This window comes from Procambarus clarkii, chromosome 18 (assembly GCF_040958095.1).
Source record: "Procambarus clarkii isolate CNS0578487 chromosome 18, FALCON_Pclarkii_2.0, whole genome shotgun sequence".
NCBI classification, from domain to species: domain Eukaryota; kingdom Metazoa; phylum Arthropoda; class Malacostraca; order Decapoda; family Cambaridae; genus Procambarus; species Procambarus clarkii.
In genome coordinates, this window is record NC_091167.1 from 48,568,192 (window position 1) to 48,591,358 (window position 23,167).

Here is a 23,167-nt window from a genome sequence, read left to right on the forward strand (position 1 = left end):
CGTCACACGTTCAGGGGATGCGGCTCCAACACTTAGCCTCGTTGTCACGTGCACACACCCACTCGAGCCGCTGTGACTCCCCACTCTCTCCTTATGAGATATGATCTCCTCAATCCCCTATGACTTACTAGTATTACCTCCTACCCTGTCCACAGCAGTGGTTCATGGTTCTTTCTCTCTCTCTCTCCTTCTTTACTACCTCCTGGGAAGCCTCACTAGGACAAGGGCAAACACCAGCAAATTGTGACACATTTACTGAACAAAGCACATACACGATACATACACACATATAATAATAATGAATCCTATACTCTATAATATCACAATCAGGTTGCACTCCAACACCATCAGAACCCTATTATCAGCTTATCAAGGGGTATCCTATCTCCTGGTTCGCCACCTGATACTATCAACCTCCTCAAGTTGGTCAAGCCTACACACTGTTGCACCATCAGCAAGATAACATATATATATAGAAAACCAGCATTTGAATGCAATAACATATACCAGTATAAATGTTCATTGATACTTCATTATAAAAAACTCCTTGACATAAGAATGCCAACAGTCACTCACCTCTCACTGCGTCTTGCACGCTAATGACAACCAAACACTATCAACTCCCTACTAGTAATCCACCAGAACTTCCCCTTCCACCTCTGGAAGTTCACAACCCTAATATCCTTAGGATCTTCCGGGCTTCACTACCAGGATCCTCTGCAGCTCCTCCAGGCTGCTATCATGAAGTTTCCTTGTGCAACTACGGTGCTTCACCCTTCTGTTAGGTTCTTCCACAGCTCTCTTGGCTGCTACACCACCTCTACAGAAGCACGTGACACTCCTCTTCACTGCTGCTTCTCCTCACAGCTCGAGGTCCTCTGCTCCACTACCTTGGAGTCTCATCAGCTACATCATCTGCTGGCTTCGAAGTTCTCAGCAACTTCTTCCCCAAAGACAAACCTGCAACCCATCGACACTCCAATAAAATGTTCCCCTTTAACACATAAACAAAAATAACCACACAATATGCTTGCCTCAAACCTCTATCTGTCCTCTACATACAGTGAGAGTGGACTCCCCCGTTTTGGGCGGGTCCATACTCCACCTCGCCTGGTGGCGCTCCTCACTCACTGGGAGGGTCTTCCTCCGTCAAGAGCCAGGCTCCCTCAGTCTTCCGCCAGCGCTCAGAGGGGACGGACGTCGCTCCGTGTTCCTCCCTCTTCACTCTCTTATTTCAGGCTTTCTGCCTTATTAAAACATGTCTAACCTATAAATAAACATCGCTACTGTCGCTGGGCACACGACCAACTACAAACAATCACTATGAACTGGCGTTTATCGTGCTTACCACAGATTAATTGGTCGAGGGCGCTTTCCCTCTGACGGCGTCTGGTCAGGGCGCTCCCACGCAGCCCACAATAATGCTTCTGGGCGATTTAATATCTGCTCGTCGACCAGGACTTGAGACCACAACGTTCCCAGCTCGATTCCACAGCTGGTACGTCTGCACACTTCTCTTCTCTTAGAGATATATCACTAGGGGTTCCCTTCTGGCGGGAGCTCAACGGAGCGCGGCTTCCCCCTGCGATGTCTGGCACTCAAGTGAGGTCAAGGTCCTCCGGAAGCGAGCCTCACGCCTCCAGCAAAATGTCCACATCTCCTAGCCCGTCATTTATCTATTTCCTTACTTACTGCCCATAATCTCAAGCTGTTACACATATCCAACCAACTATTTTACATATGCGTTACCACCTCAATACTTGCTAGACCTTCTAGTTAGGTCAGGCTTGCTGAATAACTCTCAAGAAGGGAGACTCGTTTCTCCTGCAGGCTGAGATCATAACAATATATATATATATATATATATTTGATTAAAATATGACTGACAGCCTGTTATGTTGTTTCTAATGAAGCAACATCTTTCCTATAAAATATATTATTCCATGACAAAACTAACGGAGATCTGGAGCGCTTTCTCACAATGAGTTAAACATCAAGTTTGTATGTTTTGCACTTATTAGTTCCAACATGAACACAGCACAATAATTGATTTCGAGATATTTCAGAGAGAAGCGTATCGTTAATGACAAGAACTTGCCTGAGGCACCATCCAAAGGCAGCAAGAACAGGAATGTTCTTGCTGATGAAGAACGGAGTGTTGCCCCTTAAGTCCGTATAGTGAGCCGCGATGGTGATTATGCCGGTGGTCTTGAAGCCTATGAAAGAGAATCCCCCGGCCAGCACCTTCTTCAGCGCCTCCTCCACCTGCATGACCTAGTAAACACTGATTTACTGAGCCATTTTGAAATCTAAATTTTCATTTTAATTTAAAATTTTGCTGTGTTTAAGAAAAGTTTATATGATTATTCAGTGAGGTGAAATAAATATAAACAGTGTGACGTGTGGTGATATATGCATGTTATCAACATAACCCACCTCCATATTATCAACACGTCCCACCTCTATGTTATCAACACAACCCACCTCCATATTATCCACACAACCCACCTCTATGTTATCAACACAACCCACCTCTATGTTATCAACATATCAGAAATTCCGACATGGAACATACAAACAATACTAACCACTAACTTCATTTTAAGAAAATAGGTTCTCAGAGAGAACGGGAAATCCTTGACGTCATCAAAATATTCATTTACGCACACTACGTATCCTTAAAACTACCAGTCTAGGCATTAGAATTAATAAGAAGTATTCTCTATGACTGTATCTAATATAATTATCAATAAGAATAATGTCTACTTCCCTAAGTCGATACATACAAAATTCTGTACTGGGCTACAGGAGGAAGACCCGACACAATTACGTGCGTGGTCACACAGACAGAGAGAAGCTCGCCTCTCCTGTCGAGTATATCTCATACACTTCCCACGAACTTCGTGACACAGGAACCACAAAGTCTCTGATCAACCCACGATTTCGCTACCTTAGGAAGTATTGTACCAGGTAAAAATAATTGTTATATGAATAAATTGGGGGCCATTAATTTATGTACAAATTTTGCCGGTTACGCCATATTATTCTACCATAATATAGATTTCTTCCTTGCTATATGCTGTGTTTAGTAGTGACAGGTTACTTACTACTTATTAGTTACTCGGCTGATGCAGTCAAGGGAGGAAGAAATTATAATGAGTCATCCTAGTGCAACAGGAAGCATCCACAGTCACCATTAAGGATTAAAACAACGTGTTTTGCATAGATGACTAGAGAGTGTCCAGTGCCTATTACTAGGCTATACTTTACCTACCAGCTAAGACATGGCTACCATTTTACTAATCTATTTTAGCTGTAGTACTAACATTAATTTAGTAGCTTATTCCCCCCTCCCCGCTCAGCTCGTTGTCGCCGTCTGGGGGCTTAGTGGGCGGCTGTCGGAGTGTGATGCTCCTTGGGACAGTCCTCTGTCCTTTTCTAGCCTTGTGCTCCTGCTGCCGTCCTCTCCAATTCTGCTGGGCATCTTTTCCTTTTCCTTCTGTTTCGTTTTTCTCCCCCCTCTTCTCCTATCTGCTTGCCGTTTCCTGCCGACCTTTTGCTCGTTCTGGTTCTTCCCTTGGACTTCTTCTATTTTGACGCCCGGGTGCTTGAGGAGGCATACTCTTGCACCCGTAGAACTGCAGTACCCGACGTCGAGAGCGAGGGGAACCTTTTATTGTCAATCCCCCTTTCGTCACTGAACCCGATCTCGACGGACTGTTGGTTTCTTAAGGTGGCGTTTGTGGGGCGTATACTCACGACGCACCCCTAGGAGGCCCCGGCAAGATCGGCGATAGCTTCTTGTTGGGTGTCCTGCCTCTAATTGTGGCTCCATGGTGGATGTGGGGGCACATTCGTGAATGAATTCTTCTTTTCGTAATGATGATAACCCCTGTTTCGGCTGCTTCTGGTTTACCTTCTCAGGCTCGTGGGGTGGGCGACCAAGCCCCCGAGTCGGTCCGTATTGGAAGACCGGGCTCTGTAGCCTCCGCTGCATTGGGCCCCGACCTTGCTCCTCCTTTGGCCTCTCTGACTCCTTCCCCTGGCTCCCCTCCCTTCTCTGTGGTTGGGTCGAGCCCCAAGCCCCCAGTGGTGACTACCTCGTCCCCTGGCGCGGCTCCTTCTCTAGTTGTAACTACTGCGCCTTTTAACCCCTCTCTCTCTCTGGGGGTTCTCACCGCCGTCCTCGTCACGGCCGCCCTCGCTCGATTCCTTCCAGTTCTGCTACCTATCAAGCCTTGTTTGGTCCCGCTTCGTGGGCCAAATATTTTGATCTCCTCCCTCTTGATTCTGCGCCTCCTGACGATTTCTCCCTCCATCGACATCTCGTTGATTCCGTGGATGCCTCCATTACTTTCAACCCCACTCGTCTCGGTACACGTGTCGTTGCTGCTCCTTCTCAGGATGCTGCTTCCCGCTTGGCTGCCTTGGCGAGACCCCTGTTCGGGTCTCGAAGAACGCTCAGTTGAATGCCAGTGTTGGCACTATTTTGCTCCCGCCCTATGTTGCGACCGGTGTTCGGGACCTGCGCGACTGCCACGACGATATTCGACATATCCTTGCTGCCCAGGGCCATTCTATTCTCCAGGTGGACACGTTTACTCGTCCCCCTCGTGGTAGTCGCCGTCAACCCCTCCGGGTTGTGAAGATTACCTTTGATGGTAGGACCCTTCCACCCTCTGTCATTCTTACTGGTGCCAGGTGCTCTGTCCAGGAGTACATTCCTTCTCCTCGGCTCTGTAACAAGTGCTGGAGGTTTGGGCATGGTGCCCTCCGCTGCTCCGGGACTGTCTCTCTCTGTCCTTTGTGTGGTGGCAAAGGTCACTCTAAGTCGGAGTGCACTTCTCCCCAGGCTCGTTGCCTCAACTGCGGTGAGGCCCATCCTACCTTCTCCCATGTGTGTGTCCATTACAAGCTTGAGGCAGCCGTCCTCAACTTGAAGCACCGGGAGCGTTTATCTTTTCCTGAGGCGAGACGCCAGGTTCGCCGGCTCCCGCCTTATGCTAATATCTCTTATGCTCGCGTGTTGCGCTCTTCCTCTCCTCGTCCTTCCCGCCTTCCTCAGGCTCACAACCGTTTCCGGGCCTTGGACCCTGATGCGCTCACTGCCCCCTCCTCTGTTCCTTTGGGTTCTCTCCCGAAGGATCCTCCTCCTGGTCCTCTGTCTGGGGTTCCCCTTCCTTCTACCCGGTCTGTCGTGTCTCCTGTGTCTTCTTCCTCGTCTCCCTCTGTTCCTCCTTCCCATCCTTCCCCTCCGTCTCTTGACTCTCCCCGCCGCCTGTCGGTGCGGGCTGATGTCCATCGCTCTCCAAACGGCCGTCATGTGTGCTCTCGTTGAGCTTCTCCTGTTGAGACGCTAGAATCCGTTGCCCAGTACGTGGTTGCTGGAACACCTGTCTCTTTACGTCAGAAGCGTAAACCTGGCTCCTCTCCTTCCTCCTCCCCGGCGGGTAAGAAGGTTTCGCCTTCTTCCTCGGCCCCTACTTCTGCCTCTCTCGCTCCTTCCCCTCCCATTTCGGTGGTTGCTCCCCCTGTTCCTGCTATGGAGGTTTCTTTAGCCCCCGCTTCCCTCTCAGTTGCTGCCCTTGCTGAGGTACGCTCCCCTCTTTCTACCCCTCCTCTTCCTGCTGCTGTCCTTGCCTGCTCCTCTCCGTTGTCTCGTCCTCTTCCTCCTCCTCCTCCGGACCCCGCCCGCCCACCTCTGATCTGTTCTCCCGTTTCCTTCCCTCCGTCTTTGCTCAGTTTACCCATGCCCCCTAACCCTGACTTTGCTGACCCTGATCCCGACTCTGATATTCTTTAACGTGCTGTTGCTCTTTCGCCTTTGTTTCTTCCTTGTTCTCTGTTTTTGTCCTTTCTCTTCTCGTCGTTGTCCATTCTTCAATGGAACGTTCGAGGTTATTACGCTAATTTCCTTGAACTCCAACTTCTGATTTCGCGGTTTTCACCCCTTTGTGTCTGTCTCCAGGAGCCGATGCTTGGTGCTCGTCCTGGTCGTTTTCGTGGCTATTCCTTTCTCTCCCCCCCCCCCAGCTGTTGCTGGGGCTTCTAATTCTTCTGCTCTTTTGATTCGTGCTGATGTTCCCTTTGTTCCTTTACTTTTTCCTTCACCTCTCCATTGTTCTGCTGCTCGTGTCTTTGTGGGGAAATGGTACACAGTTTGTTCCATTTATCTCCCCCCGAGTGTCCCGCTTTCTCTTCCTGATTTAAAACACCTCCTAGACTCCTTGCCGGAGCCTGTGCTCCTGCTGGGTGACTTCAATTGTCGTCATTCTCTTTGGGGTGACGTTCTGACGAATACCCTGGGTCGCCTTCTTGAGCCGTTTCTCCTCTCTTCTTTCCTGTCTCTTCTGAATTCTGGTGAGCCCACTCATTTGGACTCTCGGACTCGCACCCTTTCTTGTCTTGATCTTTCTCTCTGCTCTTCTTCTCTTTACTTAGATTTCACGTGGCAGGTTCTTGATGACCTCCATGGAAGTGATCATTTCCCCATCCTTGTTTCCTTTTTCTCTTTTCGCCCTTCCCTCTCTTTCCCTAGGTGGCAGTTTGCTAAGGCGGACTGAACCCTATTTTCCCTCAGTGCTACTCTCTCTGACCTCTCCCTTCTGCCTCTCTCTCGCGCTTTCCTCCTTTTTCATGACACTGTCTTCAACGCTGCCCTCCGCTCTATCCCTCGCTCTTCCTCCCGGGGTCCACGGAAGTGCGTTCCCTGGTGGAATGCGGACTGTGCTCGGGCTGTCCGCTGTAAGCGTGCAGCCTGGAAGAGGCACCGCCGTAGGCAGACGACCGATTCTTTTCTTTTCTTTCGGAAAGCGAGTGCGGTGGCCCGTAGGGCCATCCGTACGGCTAAACGTGAATGTTGGGCATCTTATGTCTCAACAATTACGTCTGAAACTCCTCTGGCCCAGATCTGGAAGCGTATCCGCAAGATAGCGGGTAAATTCGTTCCCGATGTTTCACCGGTCCTTCACCTCCATGATACTCTTGTGGCGGACCCGTTGCAGGTCCCTTCCGTACTGGGTTCCCACTTTTCTTCTGTTAGCTCTGGTCTTCATCTTCCCCAATCTTTTCTTCTTCGTAAACCTGTCCTTGAGTCTCGTCCTTTAGATTTCTGCACTCGTCTTCAACTTCCCTATAATGATCCCTTCTCTCTCTCTGAACTTCGTTTTGCCCTGGCCCTCTGCGGTTCTACGGCGGCGGGCTCCGATGGTATTCATTATGAGATGCTTCGCCATCTCCCTCCGTGCACATCTCAGTATTTACTGAGGCTGTATAATCGGATCTGGGAGTCGACGTCAATCCCTGAGGACTTGCTCGATGCCGTTGTCCTCCCTGTTCGCAAACCGGGGTCTCTGGGTACTTCCCCTAAGGACTTTCGCCCTATTGCTCTCACAAGTTGTCTGCAAACTCTTTGAACGTATGGTTAACGTTCGTCTGATGTGGTTCCTGGAACACCATCACCTCCTCTCCCCTTCTCAATTTGGTTTCCGCAAGTGCCGCAGCACGACAGATGTCCTGGTGAACTTGGAGGTCTATATTCGTACTGCTTTTGCTGCGAAGACCTCCGTTGTTGCCGTCCTTTTTGACCTGGAAAAGGCTTACGACACCACTTGGAGATATCATATTCTATCTCAACTTCATTCTTTTGGCCTTCGTGGTCGTCTCCCTCTCTTTCTCCGCAGCTTCCTCTCCCGTCGTTCCTTTCGGGTGCGCCTTGGTACCACGCTCTCTGCCTCTTTTCAGCAATACGAAGGTGTGCCCCAGGGTAGTGTTCTGAGCACTACTCTTTTTCTGGTTGCCCTCAATGGTCTTCTTTCTTCTCTTCCTTCTGGTGTCTTCTCCGCTCTCTATGTCGATGATCTTACCCTTTGCTGTCAGGGTGATGATTCGCCTCTCCTTCAGCGCCGGCTTCAACTTGCAATTGATGCCGTGTCGTCTTGGGCCACCGATCATGGCTTCAAGTTCTCTACTTCTAAGACTTGTGCCATGACTTTTACGCGGAAATGGGTTGTTCTTCGTCCCTCTTTGTCACTTAATGGTCATCCCCTTGAATACAAAGATTCCGCAAAGCTTTTGGGGTTATTCCTTGACACTCGTTAGTCTTGGTCTCCCCATATCTCTTACCTTCGTGTTGAGTGCTCTAAGGCCCTTACCCTCCTTCGGGTCTTGTCCCATACTTCTTGGGGAGCAGATAGGCGCACTCTCCTTGCTTTACATTCCTCTCTTGTCCTGTCTAAGCTCGATTATGGTTGCCCTGCTTACTCGTCTGCTTCTCCTTCTACTCTTCGCCGTCTTGATGCTTTGCACCATACTGGGTTGCGCCTCAGTTCTGGTGCCTTTCGTTCGATTCCCGTCCTTAGCTTGTATGTTGACACTGGCTTCCTGTCTCTCCAGGACCGCCGTGATCGCTACTGTGTTCGCTATCTTGCGCGGTCCTTACAACATCCTTCCTCTCGCCTCTGTCGTGCTTTAACTTTTACCCCTACTGCGATTCCTGTTCCTCTTCACCAGCTCCCTCTTTCTGTCCGGTTATCTCGCCTCCAGGATTCTCTTTCCGTTCGTATTTCTAATGTTTCTCCTCGTGTTGTTCCTTCTTTGCCCCCGTGGAGAGTCCCTCTTCCGCGGTTTTGTACTTCCTTGACCCGTATCACTAAAGCTTTTACCCCTCCTACGGTTCTAAAACGCCTTTCCTTGAGCACTTTTCTTCTCACTCCCGCTCCATTTCTGTCTTCACCGATGGGTCTAAGTCGGCGGACGGTGTTGGCTACTCTGTTGTTTTTCCTGATCGCACTTATATGTGTCGCTTACCTCCGGAGACTAGCATCTTTACAGCGGAACTCTATGCTATCCTCTATGCTCTTCGTCTCCTGCTTTCTCGTTGTCAGTCCTCCTTTGTAGTTGTTGTTGACTCTCGTAGTGCCCTCATGGCTCTCGGGTCCTTTAATCCGGTTCATCCAGTTGTTGTCGAGATCCAGCATTGGCTGTTTCTTGTTCACAGTAAATTTAAGTCGGTTGAGTTTTGTTGGGTTCCCAGCCATATTGGTGTGTCTTTAAATGAGCGTGCGGATGCTGCCGCCAAGGAAGCTGTCCGCTCTTATCCCATCTCTCGTAAAGGCGTTCCGTATTCCGACTTTTACCCGGTTATCCATTCCTCAGTCCTTACCCGTTGGCAGGCTTCTTGGTTGTCTCTTACTGGTAACAAGCTACGTACTCTTAAATGTTGTGTTTCCTCGTGGCCGTCCTGCTTCCACCGTAACCGGCGGTGGGAAACTGCTCTGGCGAGATTGCGTATTGGCCATACTCGCTTAACCCATGGTCACTTGATGGAGCGCCGTCCTGCTCCTTATTGTCCTAGTTGCATTGTCCCTCTTACGGTCGTGCATGTCCTTCTTGAATGTCCTGACTTCCAGGACGAGCGTGTGTCTTACTTTCCGACCGCCCCTCGTGGTCACCTGTCCCTCAATAGAATTCTTGGTGACTCGGATACTTTTGATATCGTTCGCCTTAGCGTTTTTGTTCTCGTATTGGCATCCTTGGTGATATTTAGCACCCTCTGATTATTTTGCGCATTTGATGGTGCTACATAGCCTTCACGGTTTCGTGCCTTCTTTTGATAATTACTTACTTACTTAGTAGCTTATTCTAAAATCCATTATTTGTGGTATAAGCTATGTACATAAACCTCCCCCAAATGTGTGACCAGGTAAACACCTAGTAGGATAACTTTTAAATATACATTCCACTTTGAATTAATAACGATAAATTAAAGTAAGTTCAATAAATCAATAATTTATTATATAAATAAATAAACAAACAAAATCCTTGCTGGAAAAATACCCCACACACACACAACGAACCGTATGATTCAGGAACATTAGACAGGTTCTCATTCCCATGAGTTTCCCCATAGTCTAGAGAGCTAGACTATTATTAAATAAAATAACCAGTGCAATTAACATAAATGAATTATTAAATATAGCAGCAAAAGTTCACTGCTATAAATCAATGTGGACTCATTCAGTCAACCTCAACCAGCAGTACACAGAACTTACTGCAAACAACAGGAATAATCATTGTTCCAAGGAATGAACCAGAGAATAAAAATACAATTAAATAACCAGTGAGTGGAAAAACACTCAAACGTAGAAACCATCCAAATTTATGACTGTGTTCTCTACGAAATTTAGCCACCAGATTGGTGCTGATTTTTATTTTACGAACAGTTACTAACTAAACAATAACATAAATTAGATAACAGGGATTGAAACTACTGCTGTAAATACAATATTAACAGCAGTTCTTGATTAATCTCATCACTTAACAAACTAATTAACACAATTAAAATAACACAAGAGGAATGTGTTTTTTCTTACGAAATGATAAAGCTACCCATTTCATTATGTATGAAGTCAATTTTTTTATATTGGAGTTAAAATTTACGTAGATATAGGACCGAACCTAACCAACCCTACCTAACCTAACCTAACCTATCTCTATAGGTTAGGTTAGGTTAGGTAGCCGAAAAAGTTAGGTTAGGTTAGGTTAGGTAGGTTAGGTAGTCCAAAAACAATTAATTCATGAAAACTTGGCTTATTAGGCAAATCGGGCCTTGCATAGTAGGCTGAAAAGTGCGTTCTGGCTACTAAGTACGACATATATATATATATATATATATATATATATATATATATATATATATATATATATATATATATATATATATATATATATATATATATATATATATTTGATTTTATTGCAATGCTACAGTTTACAGAAAACACACACTTATATAACAATATACCAATCAGTGTTCAAAGACCTCGTCCAGTTCCTCGGGGGTCGGGTGCGTACCCAAGATACAGCACGCATTTCCCCTCTGAACAGCGACACTGAGGCGCTGGAACATAAAACTGGCCGCTCTTGGGTCTCTAGTTTTCCCACTGAGATCCTCGCCCACCTTCTTCAGGAACTTAAGTGCACATTTACCCCAGGTGCCCAGAGTCTCAGAGCCTATTGGCACGAACCTGTAACAACGTTCTAGGTCCCTGTACTTGTTAGTTTTCTGGGTCTCCCTGAAGGTGGCCGCCCCGCCTCCCTCAGCTGCGCTGTAAGGTAGATAGGTATCAGCCAATGTGGATGCACACGTGTAGTCCCACACGACCTGTTTACCTTCCCTCCACGGCTGCAGGGTGACTCCATCTGGGCGTTTTTGGCTGTTGTCAGGCCTGCACAACTGAGGTTCCCTTTGTGCTGGGCACCCAGCTGAAGCCAAACTTCTCTTGATGATGTCATTGACTGCTTCATGTCTGGCATTCTTTCCCTGTGTCTTACGACAGATGAGACCATGGCTGCCGTATTGGTCTGCCCGTGCATGGCCGCAAATACACCGGTGCTCGGTGGAGATAGGGGCGGCAAGGCGCAGGGCAACACCAATACTTAGGGCCCGATGGTCCAGGCGGGTGCCCAAGGCGCAATTAGGGACTGCCAACAGGAAGTCCCCGGCATGGGGCGCTTGCACAGCTAGAAGACGCGCTCTGTCCTTCCTGGAAGTTGCCTCCAGCAATGATGTGGCGATGTTCTCCACTATGGGGCTATCCCATTTGGACTGTTTGCAGTCCTTTGGAAAAGTCGGTCGAGGATGAGAGTTGACGAGAGTGTCCCACTGACCGGCTCCTTCCGCGAATTTGGGATCATGAATCCCAATGGAGTCTCTTAGGTGTTCCGGTAGTATTTCCTTAACTAATTCACCTGTTACACTGGTCGAGGATAAGAATGCCGGCAATGCTAACTGTGTCGCCTTGCAAATACCTATCCCCCCGAGTCTAACTGGGAGCGTTGCTTGGTCCCATTAGTCATCTTGCAGGGAGAGTTTTAACACTTTCACAGTTATTGACCTTAGGAGTGTCATATTCTGTTAACTGTGGGCTGTCGAAGGAGGGAGCACACCTTAGGAAATAGGTCAGTCTGGGCAAAGCCAGGCACCTTGTGAGAAGGTACAGAGCATCGTGGGCGTCCAAAGCCCCTATTCTTCCCTCCATCCTCCTCAGGTCATTCAGCTTTTCTTCGAGGACTACCTCAATGGCACTCGAGTCCAGAGGTGCCCCTAGCAGCACACTGTTGGTGTGAGCGATCACTTGGGCTCCTGGCAATATATATATATATATATATATATATATATATATATATATATATATATATATATATATATATATATATATATATATATATATATAACTTTAGAACACTTTCCCACCAGGAGACTCGAACCCTAGCCAGCACAGAAGCCTTCCAGCAACTGGCATAACAGGTACGCCTTAACCCGCTCCACCACCTGCTCAGACCCTTAAAAGAGATGGTAATTTCGGAGTATTTAAATAGTGGGAAAGTGTTCTAAAGTTGTATACTTCACTCTCGTGTTTAGGAGAGTTGTGCCTTAAGCATAGACACTGTGTCTTCCCATATTAACAGGGACTTGATGAAATTAACGTATAAATGACCCCTCACTTGCTCTAGTGCTCTTGGGAGGTGGTGATCTTTGGTGTATTTAATACTCCGAAATTACCATCTCTTTTAAGGGTCTGAGCAGGTGGTGGAGCGGGTTAAGGCGTACCTGTTATGCCAGTTGCTGGAAGGCTTCTGTGCTGGCTAGGGTTCGAGTCTCCTGGTGGGAAAGTGTTCTAAAGTTGTATACTTCACTCTCGTGTTTAGGAGAGTTGTGCCTTAAGCATAGACACTGTGTCTTCCCATATTAACAGGGACTTGATGAAATTAACGTATAAATGACCCCTCACTTGCTCTAGTGCTCTTGGGAGGTGGTGATCTTTGGTGTATTTAAATACTCCGAAATTACCATCTCTTTTAAGGGACTGAGCAGGTGGTGGAGCGGGTTAAGGCGTACCTGTTATGCCAGTTGCTGGAAGGCTTCTGTGCTGGCTAGGGTTCGAGTCTCCTGGTGGGAAAGTGTTCTAAAGTTGTATACTTCACTCTCGTGTTTAGGAGAGTTGTGCCATATATATATATATATATATATATATATATATATATATATATATATATATATATATATATATATATATATATATATATATATATATATATATATATATATGCAACAATGATCACAAAAACACTGATCCAAGTATGCAGAATAACCACATATGAAAAATAGAAAATGCTTAACGCGTTTTCGGCTAATTCGCCTTCATCAGAGCAAAGTAGAATGAATTTTGGATTCAAAGTAGAATTTTTGGATTCTACTTTGCTCTGATGAAGGCGAATTAGCCGAAAACGCGTTAAGCATTTTCTATTTTTCATATGTGGTTATTCTGCATATATATATATATATATATATATATATATATATATATATATATATATATATATATATATATATATATATATATATATATATATATATATATATACAGACTACCCTATTCCAGTATCTGAAGTTTATAACTCTTTAGACACTCAACCCACCAGGGGACTCGAACACTGGCCAACAAGGTGGCAGTTGCATGCTGTATCCACTACACCATACTTCAAAGCCATAAGAGAGGTAGGAATTCTGGGGTATTTAACCAACCAGTGCCAAATGCTTAATGCACAGCTTACTGTGCATTAAGCATTTGGCTCTGAGTTTTCCCATATAACAGGAATCGATGAAAGAGCATCAGAGGTCCCACACTATCTCATTGCCTGGGAGAGGATTGGAGTTCTGGTTGGTTAAATACCCCAGAATTCCTACCTCTCTTATGGCTTTGAAGTATGGTGTAGTGGATACAGCATGCAACTGCCACCTTGTTGGCCAGTGTTCGAGTCCCCTGGTGGGTTGAGTGTCTAAAAAGTTATATATATATATATATATATATATATATATATATATATATATATATATATATATATATATATATATATATATATATATATATATATATATATATATATATATAATTTGCACGACGTTTCGAACCTCCATGGTTCATTCTCAAGTGAACAGATCTTATAATACTAGTTGATTTTATAATATAAAATATAAAATACAATACTAGTTGATATAAAATCAACTAGTATTGTAAGATCTGTTCACATGAGAATGAACCATGGAGGTTCGAAACGTCGTGCAAATTATACAAATAAGTGTAATACACTCTATATATATATATATATATATATATATATATATATATATATATATATATATATATATATATATATATATATATATATATATATATATATATATATATACAATCTTTGGACAACACCCACCAGTGGGACTCGAACCCAGAAAGCACAACTACCTTCCAGTAGCTGGCATAACTAGTATGCTTTAACCCACTACGCCATCAGACCTTACAAAAGAAGTAGATAGTTCGAGATATATATATCTCAAACATCTCTACCTCCCGAAGGCACCAGATGAGTGAGGGGTCAGTCTGCAATTTTCGTCAAGCCACTGTCAATGTGAGAGAACTCGTGTCCAGCTTATAAGCCTATACTTGCATAAACCACAAGTGAAGATAAACAATCTTTGGACAACACCCACCAGTGGGACTCGAACCCAGAAATCACAACTACCTTCCAGTAGCTGGCATAACTAGTATGCTTTAACCCACTACGCCATCAGACCTTACAAAAGAAGTAGATAGTTCGAGATATATATATCTCAAACATCTCTACCTCCCGAAGGCACCAGATGAGTGAGGGGTCAGTCTGCAATTTTCGTCAAGCCACTGTCAATGTGAGAGAACTCGTGTCCAGCTTATAAGCCTATACTTGCATAAACCACAAGTGAAGATAAACAATCTTTGGACAACACCCACCAGTGGGACTCGAACCCAGAAAGCACAACTACCTTCCAGTAGCTGGCATAACTAGTATGCTTTAACCCACTACGCCATCAGACCTTACAAAAGAAGTAGATAGTTCGAGATATATATATCTCAAACATCTCTACCTCCCGAAGGCACCAGATGAGTGAGGGGTCAGTCTGCAATTTTCGTCAAGCCACTGTCAATGTGAGAGAACTCGTGTCCAGCTTATAAGCCTATACTTGCATAAACCACAAGTGAAGATAAACAATCTTTGGACAACACCCACCAGTGGGACTCGAACCCAGAAAGCACAACTACCTTCCAGTAGCTGGCATAACTAGTATGCTTTAACCCACTACGCCATCAGACCTTACAAAAGAAGTAGATAGTTCGAGATATATATATCTCAAACATCTCTACCTCCCGAAGGCACCAGATGAGTGAGGGGTCAGTCTGCAATTTTCGTCAAGCCACTGTCAATGTGAGAGAACTCGTGTCCAGCTTATAAGCCTATACTTGCATAAACCACAAGTGAAGATAAACAATCTTTGGACAACACCCACCAGTGGGACTCGAACCCAGAAAGCACAACTACCTTCCAGTAGCTGGCATAACTAGTATGCTTTAACCCACTACGCCATCAGACCTTACAAAAGAAGTAGATAGTTCGAGATATATATATCTCAAACATCTCTACCTCCCGAAGGCACCAGATGAGTGAGGGGTCAGTCTGCAATTTTCGTCAAGCCACTGTCAATGTGAGAGAACTCGTGTCCAGCTTATAAGCCTATACTTGCATAAACCACAAGTGAAGATAAACAATCTTTGGACAACACCCACCAGTGGGACTCGAACCCAGAAAGCACAACTACCTTCCAGTAGCTGGCATAACTAGTATGCTTTAACCCACTACGCCATCAGACCTTACAAAAGAAGTAGATAGTTCGAGATATATATATCTCAAACATCTCTACCTCCCGAAGGCACCAGATGAGTGAGGGGTCAGTCTGCAATTTTCGTCAAGCCACTGTCAATGTGAGAGAACTCGTGTCCAGCTTATAAGCCTATACTTGCATAAACCACAAGTGAAGATAAACAATCTTTGGACAACACCCACCAGTGGGACTCGAACCCAGAAAGCACAACTACCTTCCAGTAGCTGGCATAACTAGTATGCTTTAACCCACTACGCCATCAGACCTTACAAAAGAAGTAGATAGTTCGAGATATATATATCTCAAACATCTCTACCTCCCGAAGGCACCAGATGAGTGAGGGGTCAGTCTGCAATTTTCGTCAAGCCACTGTCAATGTGAGAGAACTCGTGTCCAGCTTATAAGCCTATACTTGCGTAAACCACAAGTGAAGATAAACAATCTTTGGACAACACCCACCAGTGGGACTCGAACCCAGAAAGCACAACTACCTTCCAGTAGCTGGCATAACTAGTATGCTTTAACCCACTACGCCATCAGACCTTACAAAAGAAGTAGATAGTTCGAGATATATATATCTCAAACATCTCTACCTCCCGAAGGCACCAGATGAGTGAGGGGTCAGTCTGCAATTTTCGTCAAGCCACTGTCAATGTGAGAGAACTCGTGTCCAGCTTATAAGCCTATACTTGCATAAACCACAAGTGAAGATAAACAATCTTTGGACAACACCCACCAGTGGGACTCGAACCCAGAAAGCACAACTACCTTCCAGTAGCTGGCATAACTAGTATGCTTTAACCCACTACGCCATCAGACCTTACAAAAGAAGTAGATAGTTCGAGATATATATATCTCAAACATCTCTACCTCCCGAAGGCACCAGATGAGTGAGGGGTCAGTCTGCAATTTTCGTCAAGCCACTGTCAATGTGAGAGAACTCGTGTCCAGCTTATAAGCCTATACTTGCATAAACCACAAGTGAAGATAAACAATCTTTGGACAACACCCACCAGTGGGACTCGAACCCAGAAAGCACAACTACCTTCCAGTAGCTGGCATAACTAGTATGCTTTAACCCACTACGCCATCAGACCTTACAAAAGAAGTAGATAGTTCGAGATATATATATCTCAAACATCTCTACCTCCCGAAGGCACCAGATGAGTGAGGGGTCAGTCTGCAATTTTCGTCAAGCCACTGTCAATGTGAGAGAACTCGTGTCCAGCTTATAAGCCTATACTTGCATAAACCACAAGTGAAGATAAACAATCTTTGGACAACACCCACCAGTGGGACTCGAACCCAGAAAGCACAACTACCTTCCAGTAGCTGGCATAACTAGTATGCTTTAACCCACTACGCCATCAGACCTTACAAAAGAAGTAGATAGTTCGAGATATATATATCTCAAACATCTCTACCTCCCGAAGGCACCAGATGAGTGAGGGGTCAGTCTGCAATTTTCGTCAAGCCACTGTCAATGTGAGAGAACTCGTGTCCAGCTTATAAGCCTATACTTGCATAAACCACAAGTGAAGATAAACAATCTTTGGACAACACCCACCAGTGGGACTCGAACCCAGAAAGCACAACTACCTTCCAGTAGCTGGCATAACTAGTATGCTTTAACCCACTACGCCATCAGACCTTACAAAAGAAGTAGATAGTTCGAGATATATATATCTCAAACATCTCTACCTCCCGAAGGCACCAGATGAGTGAGGGGTCAGTCTGCAATTTTCGTCAAGCCACTGTCAATGTGAGAGAACTCGTGTCCAGCTTATAAGCCTATACTTGCATAAACCACAAGTGAAGATAAACAATCTTTGGACAACACCCACCAGTGGGACTCGAACCCAGAAAGCACAACTACCTTCCAGTAGCTGGCATAACTAGTATGCTTTAACCCACTACGCCATCAGACCTTACAAAAGAAGTAGATAGTTCGAGATATATATATCTCAAACATCTCTACCTCCCGAAGGCACCAGATGAGTGAGGGGTCAGTCTGCAATTTTCGTCAAGCCACTGTCAATGTGAGAGAACTCGTGTCCAGCTTATAAGCCTATACTTGCATAAACCACAAGTGAAGATAAACAATCTTTGGACAACACCCACCAGTGGGACTCGAACCCAGAAAGCACAACTACCTTCCAGTAGCTGGCATAACTAGTATGCTTTAACCCACTACGCCATCAGACCTTACAAAAGAAGTAGATAGTTCGAGATATATATATCTCAAACATCTCTACCTCCCGAAGGCACCAGATGAGTGAGGGGTCAGTCTGCAATTTTCGTCAAGCCACTGTCAATGTGAGAGAACTCGTGTCCAGCTTATAAGCCTATACTTGCATAAACCACAAGTGAAGATAAACAATCTTTGGACAACACCCACCAGTGGGACTCGAACCCAGAAAGCACAACTACCTTCCAGTAGCTGGCATAACTAGTATGCTTTAACCCACTACGCCATCAGACCTTACAAAAGAAGTAGATAGTTCGAGATATATATATCTCAAACATCTCTACCTCCCGAAGGCACCAGATGAGTGAGGGGTCAGTCTGCAATTTTCGTCAAGCCACTGTCAATGTGAGAGAACTCGTGTCCAGCTTATAAGCCTATACTTGCATAAACCACAAGTGAAGATAAACAATCTTTGGACAACACCCACCAGTGGGACTCGAACCCAGAAAGCACAACTACCTTCCAGTAGCTGGCATAACTAGTATGCTTTAACCCACTACGCCATCAGACCTTACAAAAGAAGTAGATAGTTCGAGATATATATATCTCAAACATCTCTACCTCCCGAAGGCACCAGATGAGTGAGGGGTCAGTCTGCAATTTTCGTCAAGCCACTGTCAATGTGAGAGAACTCGTGTCCAGCTTATAAGCCTATACTTGCATAAACCACAAGTGAAGATAAACAATCTTTGGACAACACCCACCAGTGGGACTCGAACCCAGAAAGCACAACTACCTTCCAGTAGCTGGCATAACTAGTATGCTTTAACCCACTACGCCATCAGACCTTACAAAAGAAGTAGATAGTTCGAGATATATATATCTCAAACATCTCTACCTCCCGAAGGCACCAGATGAGTGAGGGGTCAGTCTGCAATTTTCGTCAAGCCACTGTCAATGTGAGAGAACTCGTGTCCAGCTTATAAGCCTATACTTGCATAAACCACAAGTGAAGATAAACAATCTTTGGACAACACCCACCAGTGGGACTCGAACCCAGAAAGCACAACTACCTTCCAGTAGCTGGCATAACTAGTATGCTTTAACCCACTACGCCATCAGACCTTACAAAAGAAGTAGATAGTTCGAGATATATATATCTCAAACATCTCTACCTCCCGAAGGCACCAGATGAGTGAGGGGTCAGTCTGCAATTTCGTCAAGCCACTGTCAATGTGAGAGAACTCGTGACCAGCTTATAAGCCTATACTTGCATAAACCACAAGTGAAGATAAACAATCTTTGGACAACACCCACCAGTGGGACTCGAACCCAGAAAGCACAACTACCTTCCAGTAGCTGGCATAACTAGTATGCTTTAACCCACTACGCCATCAGACCTTACAAAAGAAGTAGATAGTTCGAGATATATATATCTCAAACATCTCTACCTCCCGAAGGCACCAGATGAGTGAGGGGTCAGTCTGCAATTTTCGTCAAGCCACTGTCAATGTGAGAGAACTCGTGTCCAGCTTATAAGCCTATACTTGCATAAACCACAAGTGAAGATAAACAATCTTTGGACAACACCCACCAGTGGGACTCGAACCCAGAAAGCACAACTACCTTCCAGTAGCTGGCATAACTAGTATGCTTTAACCCACTACGCCATCAGACCTTACAAAAGAAGTAGATAGTTCGAGATATATATATCTCAAACATCTCTACCTCCCGAAGGCACCAGATGAGTGAGGGGTCAGTCTGCAATTTTCGTCAAGCCACTGTCAATGTGAGAGAACTCGTGTCCAGCTTATAAGCCTATACTTGCATAAACCACAAGTGAAGATAAACAATCTTTGGACAACACCCACCAGTGGGACTCGAACCCAGAAAGCACAACTACCTTCCAGTAGCTGGCATAACTAGTATGCTTTAACCCACTACGCCATCAGACCTTACAAAAGAAGTAGATAGTTCGAGATATATATATCTCAAACATCTCTACCTCCCGAAGGCACCAGATGAGTGAGGGGTCAGTCTGCAATTTTCGTCAAGCCACTGTCAATGTGAGAGAACTCGTGTCCAGCTTATAAGCCTATACTTGCATAAACCACAAGTGAAGATAAACAATCTTTGGACAACACCCACCAGTGGGACTCGAACCCAGAAAGCACAACTACCTTCCAGTAGCTGGCATAACTAGTATGCTTTAACCCACTACGCCATCAGACCTTACAAAAGAAGTAGATAGTTCGAGATATATATATCTCAAACATCTCTACCTCCCGAAGGCACCAGATGAGTGAGGGGTCAGTCTGCAATTTTCGTCAAGCCACTGTCAATGTGAGAGAACTCGTGTCCAGCTTATAAGCCTATACTTGCATAAACCACAAGTGAAGATAAACAATCTTTGGACAACACCCACCAGTGGGACTCGAACCCAGAAAGCACAACTACCTTCCAGTAGCTGGCATAACTAGTATGCTTTAACCCACTACGCCATCAGACCTTACAAAAGAAGTAGATAGTTCGAGATATATATATCTCAAACATCTCTACCTCCCGAAGGCACCAGATGAGTGAGGGGTCAGTCTGCAATTTTCGTCAAGCCACTGTCAATGTGAGAGAACTCGTGTCCAGCTTATAAGCCTATACTTGCATAAACCACAAGTGAAGATAAACAATCTTTGGACAACACCCACCAGTGGGACTCGAACCCAGAAAGCACAACTACCTTCCAGTAGCTGGCATAACTAGTATGCTTTAACCCACTACGCCATCAGACCTTACAAAAGAAGTAGATAGTTCGAGATATATATATCTCACACATCTCTACCTCCCGAAGGCACCAGATGAGTGAGGGGTCAGTCTGCAATTTTCGTCAAGCCACTGTCAATGTGAGAGAACTCGTGTCCAGCTTATAAGCCTATACTTGCATAAACCACAAGTGAAGATAAACAATCTTTGGACAACACCCACCAGTGGGACTCGAACCCAGAAAGCACAACTACCTTCCAGTAGCTGGCATAACTAGTATGCTTTAACCCACTACGCCATCAGACCTTACAAAAGAAGTAGATATATATATCTCGAACTATCTACTTCTTTTGTAAGGTCTGATGGCGTAGTGGGTTAAAGCATACTAGTTATGCCAGCTACTGGAAGGTAGTTGTGCTTTCTGGGTTCGAGTCCCACTGGTGGGTGTTGTCCAAAGATTGTTTATCTTCACTTGTGGTTTATGCAAGTATAGGCTTATAAGCTGGACACGAGTTCTCTCACATTGACAGTGGCTTGACGAAAATTGCAGACTGACCAGAAAGCACAACTACCTTCCAGTAGCTGGCATAACTAGTATGCTTTAACCCACTACGCCATCAGACCCTACAAAAGAAGTAGATATATATATCTCGAACTATCTACTTCTTTTGTAAGGTCTGATGGCGTAGTGGGTTAAAGCATACTAGTTATGCCAGCTACTGGAAGGTAGTTGTGCTTTCTGGGTTCGAGTCCCACTGGTGGGTGTTGTCCAAAGATTGTTTATCTTCACTTGTGGTTTATGCAAGTATAGGCTTATAAGCTGGACACGAGTTCTCTCACATTGACAGTGGCTTGACGAAAATTGCAGACTGACCCCTCACTCATCTGGTGCCTTCGGGAGGTAGAGATGTGTGAGATATATATATCTCGAACTATCTACTTCTTTTGTAAGGTCTGATGGCGTAGTGGGTTAAAGCATACTAGTTATGCCAGCTACTGGAAGGTAGTTGTGCTTTCTGGGTTCGAGTCCCACTGGTGGGTGTTGTCCAAAGATTGTTTATCTTCACTTGTGGTTTATGCAAGTATAGGCTTATAAGCTGGACACGAGTTCTCTCACATTGACAGTGGCTTGACGAAAATTGCAGACTGACCCCTCACTCATCTGGTGCCTTCGGGAGGTAGAGATGTTTGAGATATATATATCTCGAACTATCTACTTCTTTTGTAAGGTCTGATGGCGTAGTGGGTTAAAGCATACTAGTTATGCCAGCTACTGGAAGGTAGTTGTGCTTTCTGGGTTCGAGTCCCACTGGTGGGTGTTGTCCAAAGATTGTTTATCTTCACTTGTGGTTTATGCAAGTATAGGCTTATAAGCTGGACACGAGTTCTCTCACATTGACAGTGGCTTGACGAAAATTGCAGACTGACCCCTCACTCATCTGGTGCCTTCGGGAGGTAGAGATGTTTGAGATATATATATCTCGAACTATCTACTTCTTTTGTAAGGTCTGATGGCGTAGTGGGTTAAAGCATACTAGTTATGCCAGCTACTGGAAGGTAGTTGTGCTTTCTGGGTTCGAGTCCCACTGGTGGGTGTTGTCCAAAGATTGTTTATCTTCACTTGTGGTTTATGCAAGTATAGGCTTATAAGCTGGACACGAGTTCTCTCACATTGACAGTGGCTTGACGAAAATTGCAGACTGACCCCTCACTCATCTGGTGCCTTCGGGAGGTAGAGATGTTTGAGATATATATATCTCGAACTATCTACTTCTTTTGTAAGGTCTGATGGCGTAGTGGGTTAAAGCATACTAGTTATGCCAGCTACTGGAAGGTAGTTGTGCTTTCTGGGTTCGAGTCCCACTGGTGGGTGTTGTCCAAAGATTGTTTATCTTCACTTGTGGTTTATGCAAGTATAGGCTTATAAGCTGGACACGAGTTCTCTCACATTGACAGTGGCTTGACGAAAATTGCAGACTGACCCCTCACTCATCTGGTGCCTTCGGGAGGTAGAGATGTTTGAGATATATATATCTCGAACTATCTACTTCTTTTGTAAGGTCTGATGGCGTAGTGGGTTAAAGCATACTAGTTATGCCAGCTACTGGAAGGTAGTTGTGCTTTCTGGGTTCGAGTCCCACTGGTGGGTGTTGTCCAAAGATTGTTTATCTTCACTTGTGGTTTATGCAAGTATAGGCTTATAAGCTGGACACGAGTTCTCTCACATTGACAGTGGCTTGACGAAAATTGCAGACTGACCCCTCACTCATCTGGTGCCTTCGGGAGGTAGAGATGTTTGAGATATATATATCTCGAACTATCTACTTCTTTTGTAAGGTCTGATGGCGTAGTGGGTTAAAGCATACTAGTTATGCCAGCTACTGGAAGGTAGTTGTGCTTTCTGGGTTCGAGTCCCACTGGTGGGTGTTGTCCAAAGATTGTTTATCTTCACTTGTGGTTTATGCAAG

At 45.2% G+C, this 23,167-nt stretch overlaps 1 protein-coding gene across 1 annotated transcript in view; it reads right to left on the reverse strand.

Annotated features, from left to right (window-relative positions):
• Positions 1-1,986: 1,986 nt before the first annotated feature.
• The window catches only part of LOC123754658 (probable glutamate receptor), a 191,115-nt gene continuing 169,934 nt past the window's right edge, over positions 1,987-23,167 (reverse strand). Inside the window, exon 7 of the mRNA XM_069326887.1 lies at positions 1,987-2,274. Coding sequence (XP_069182988.1) covers positions 1,987-2,274 — 288 coding nt within the window. The remainder of the gene's footprint in view (positions 2,275-23,167) is intronic.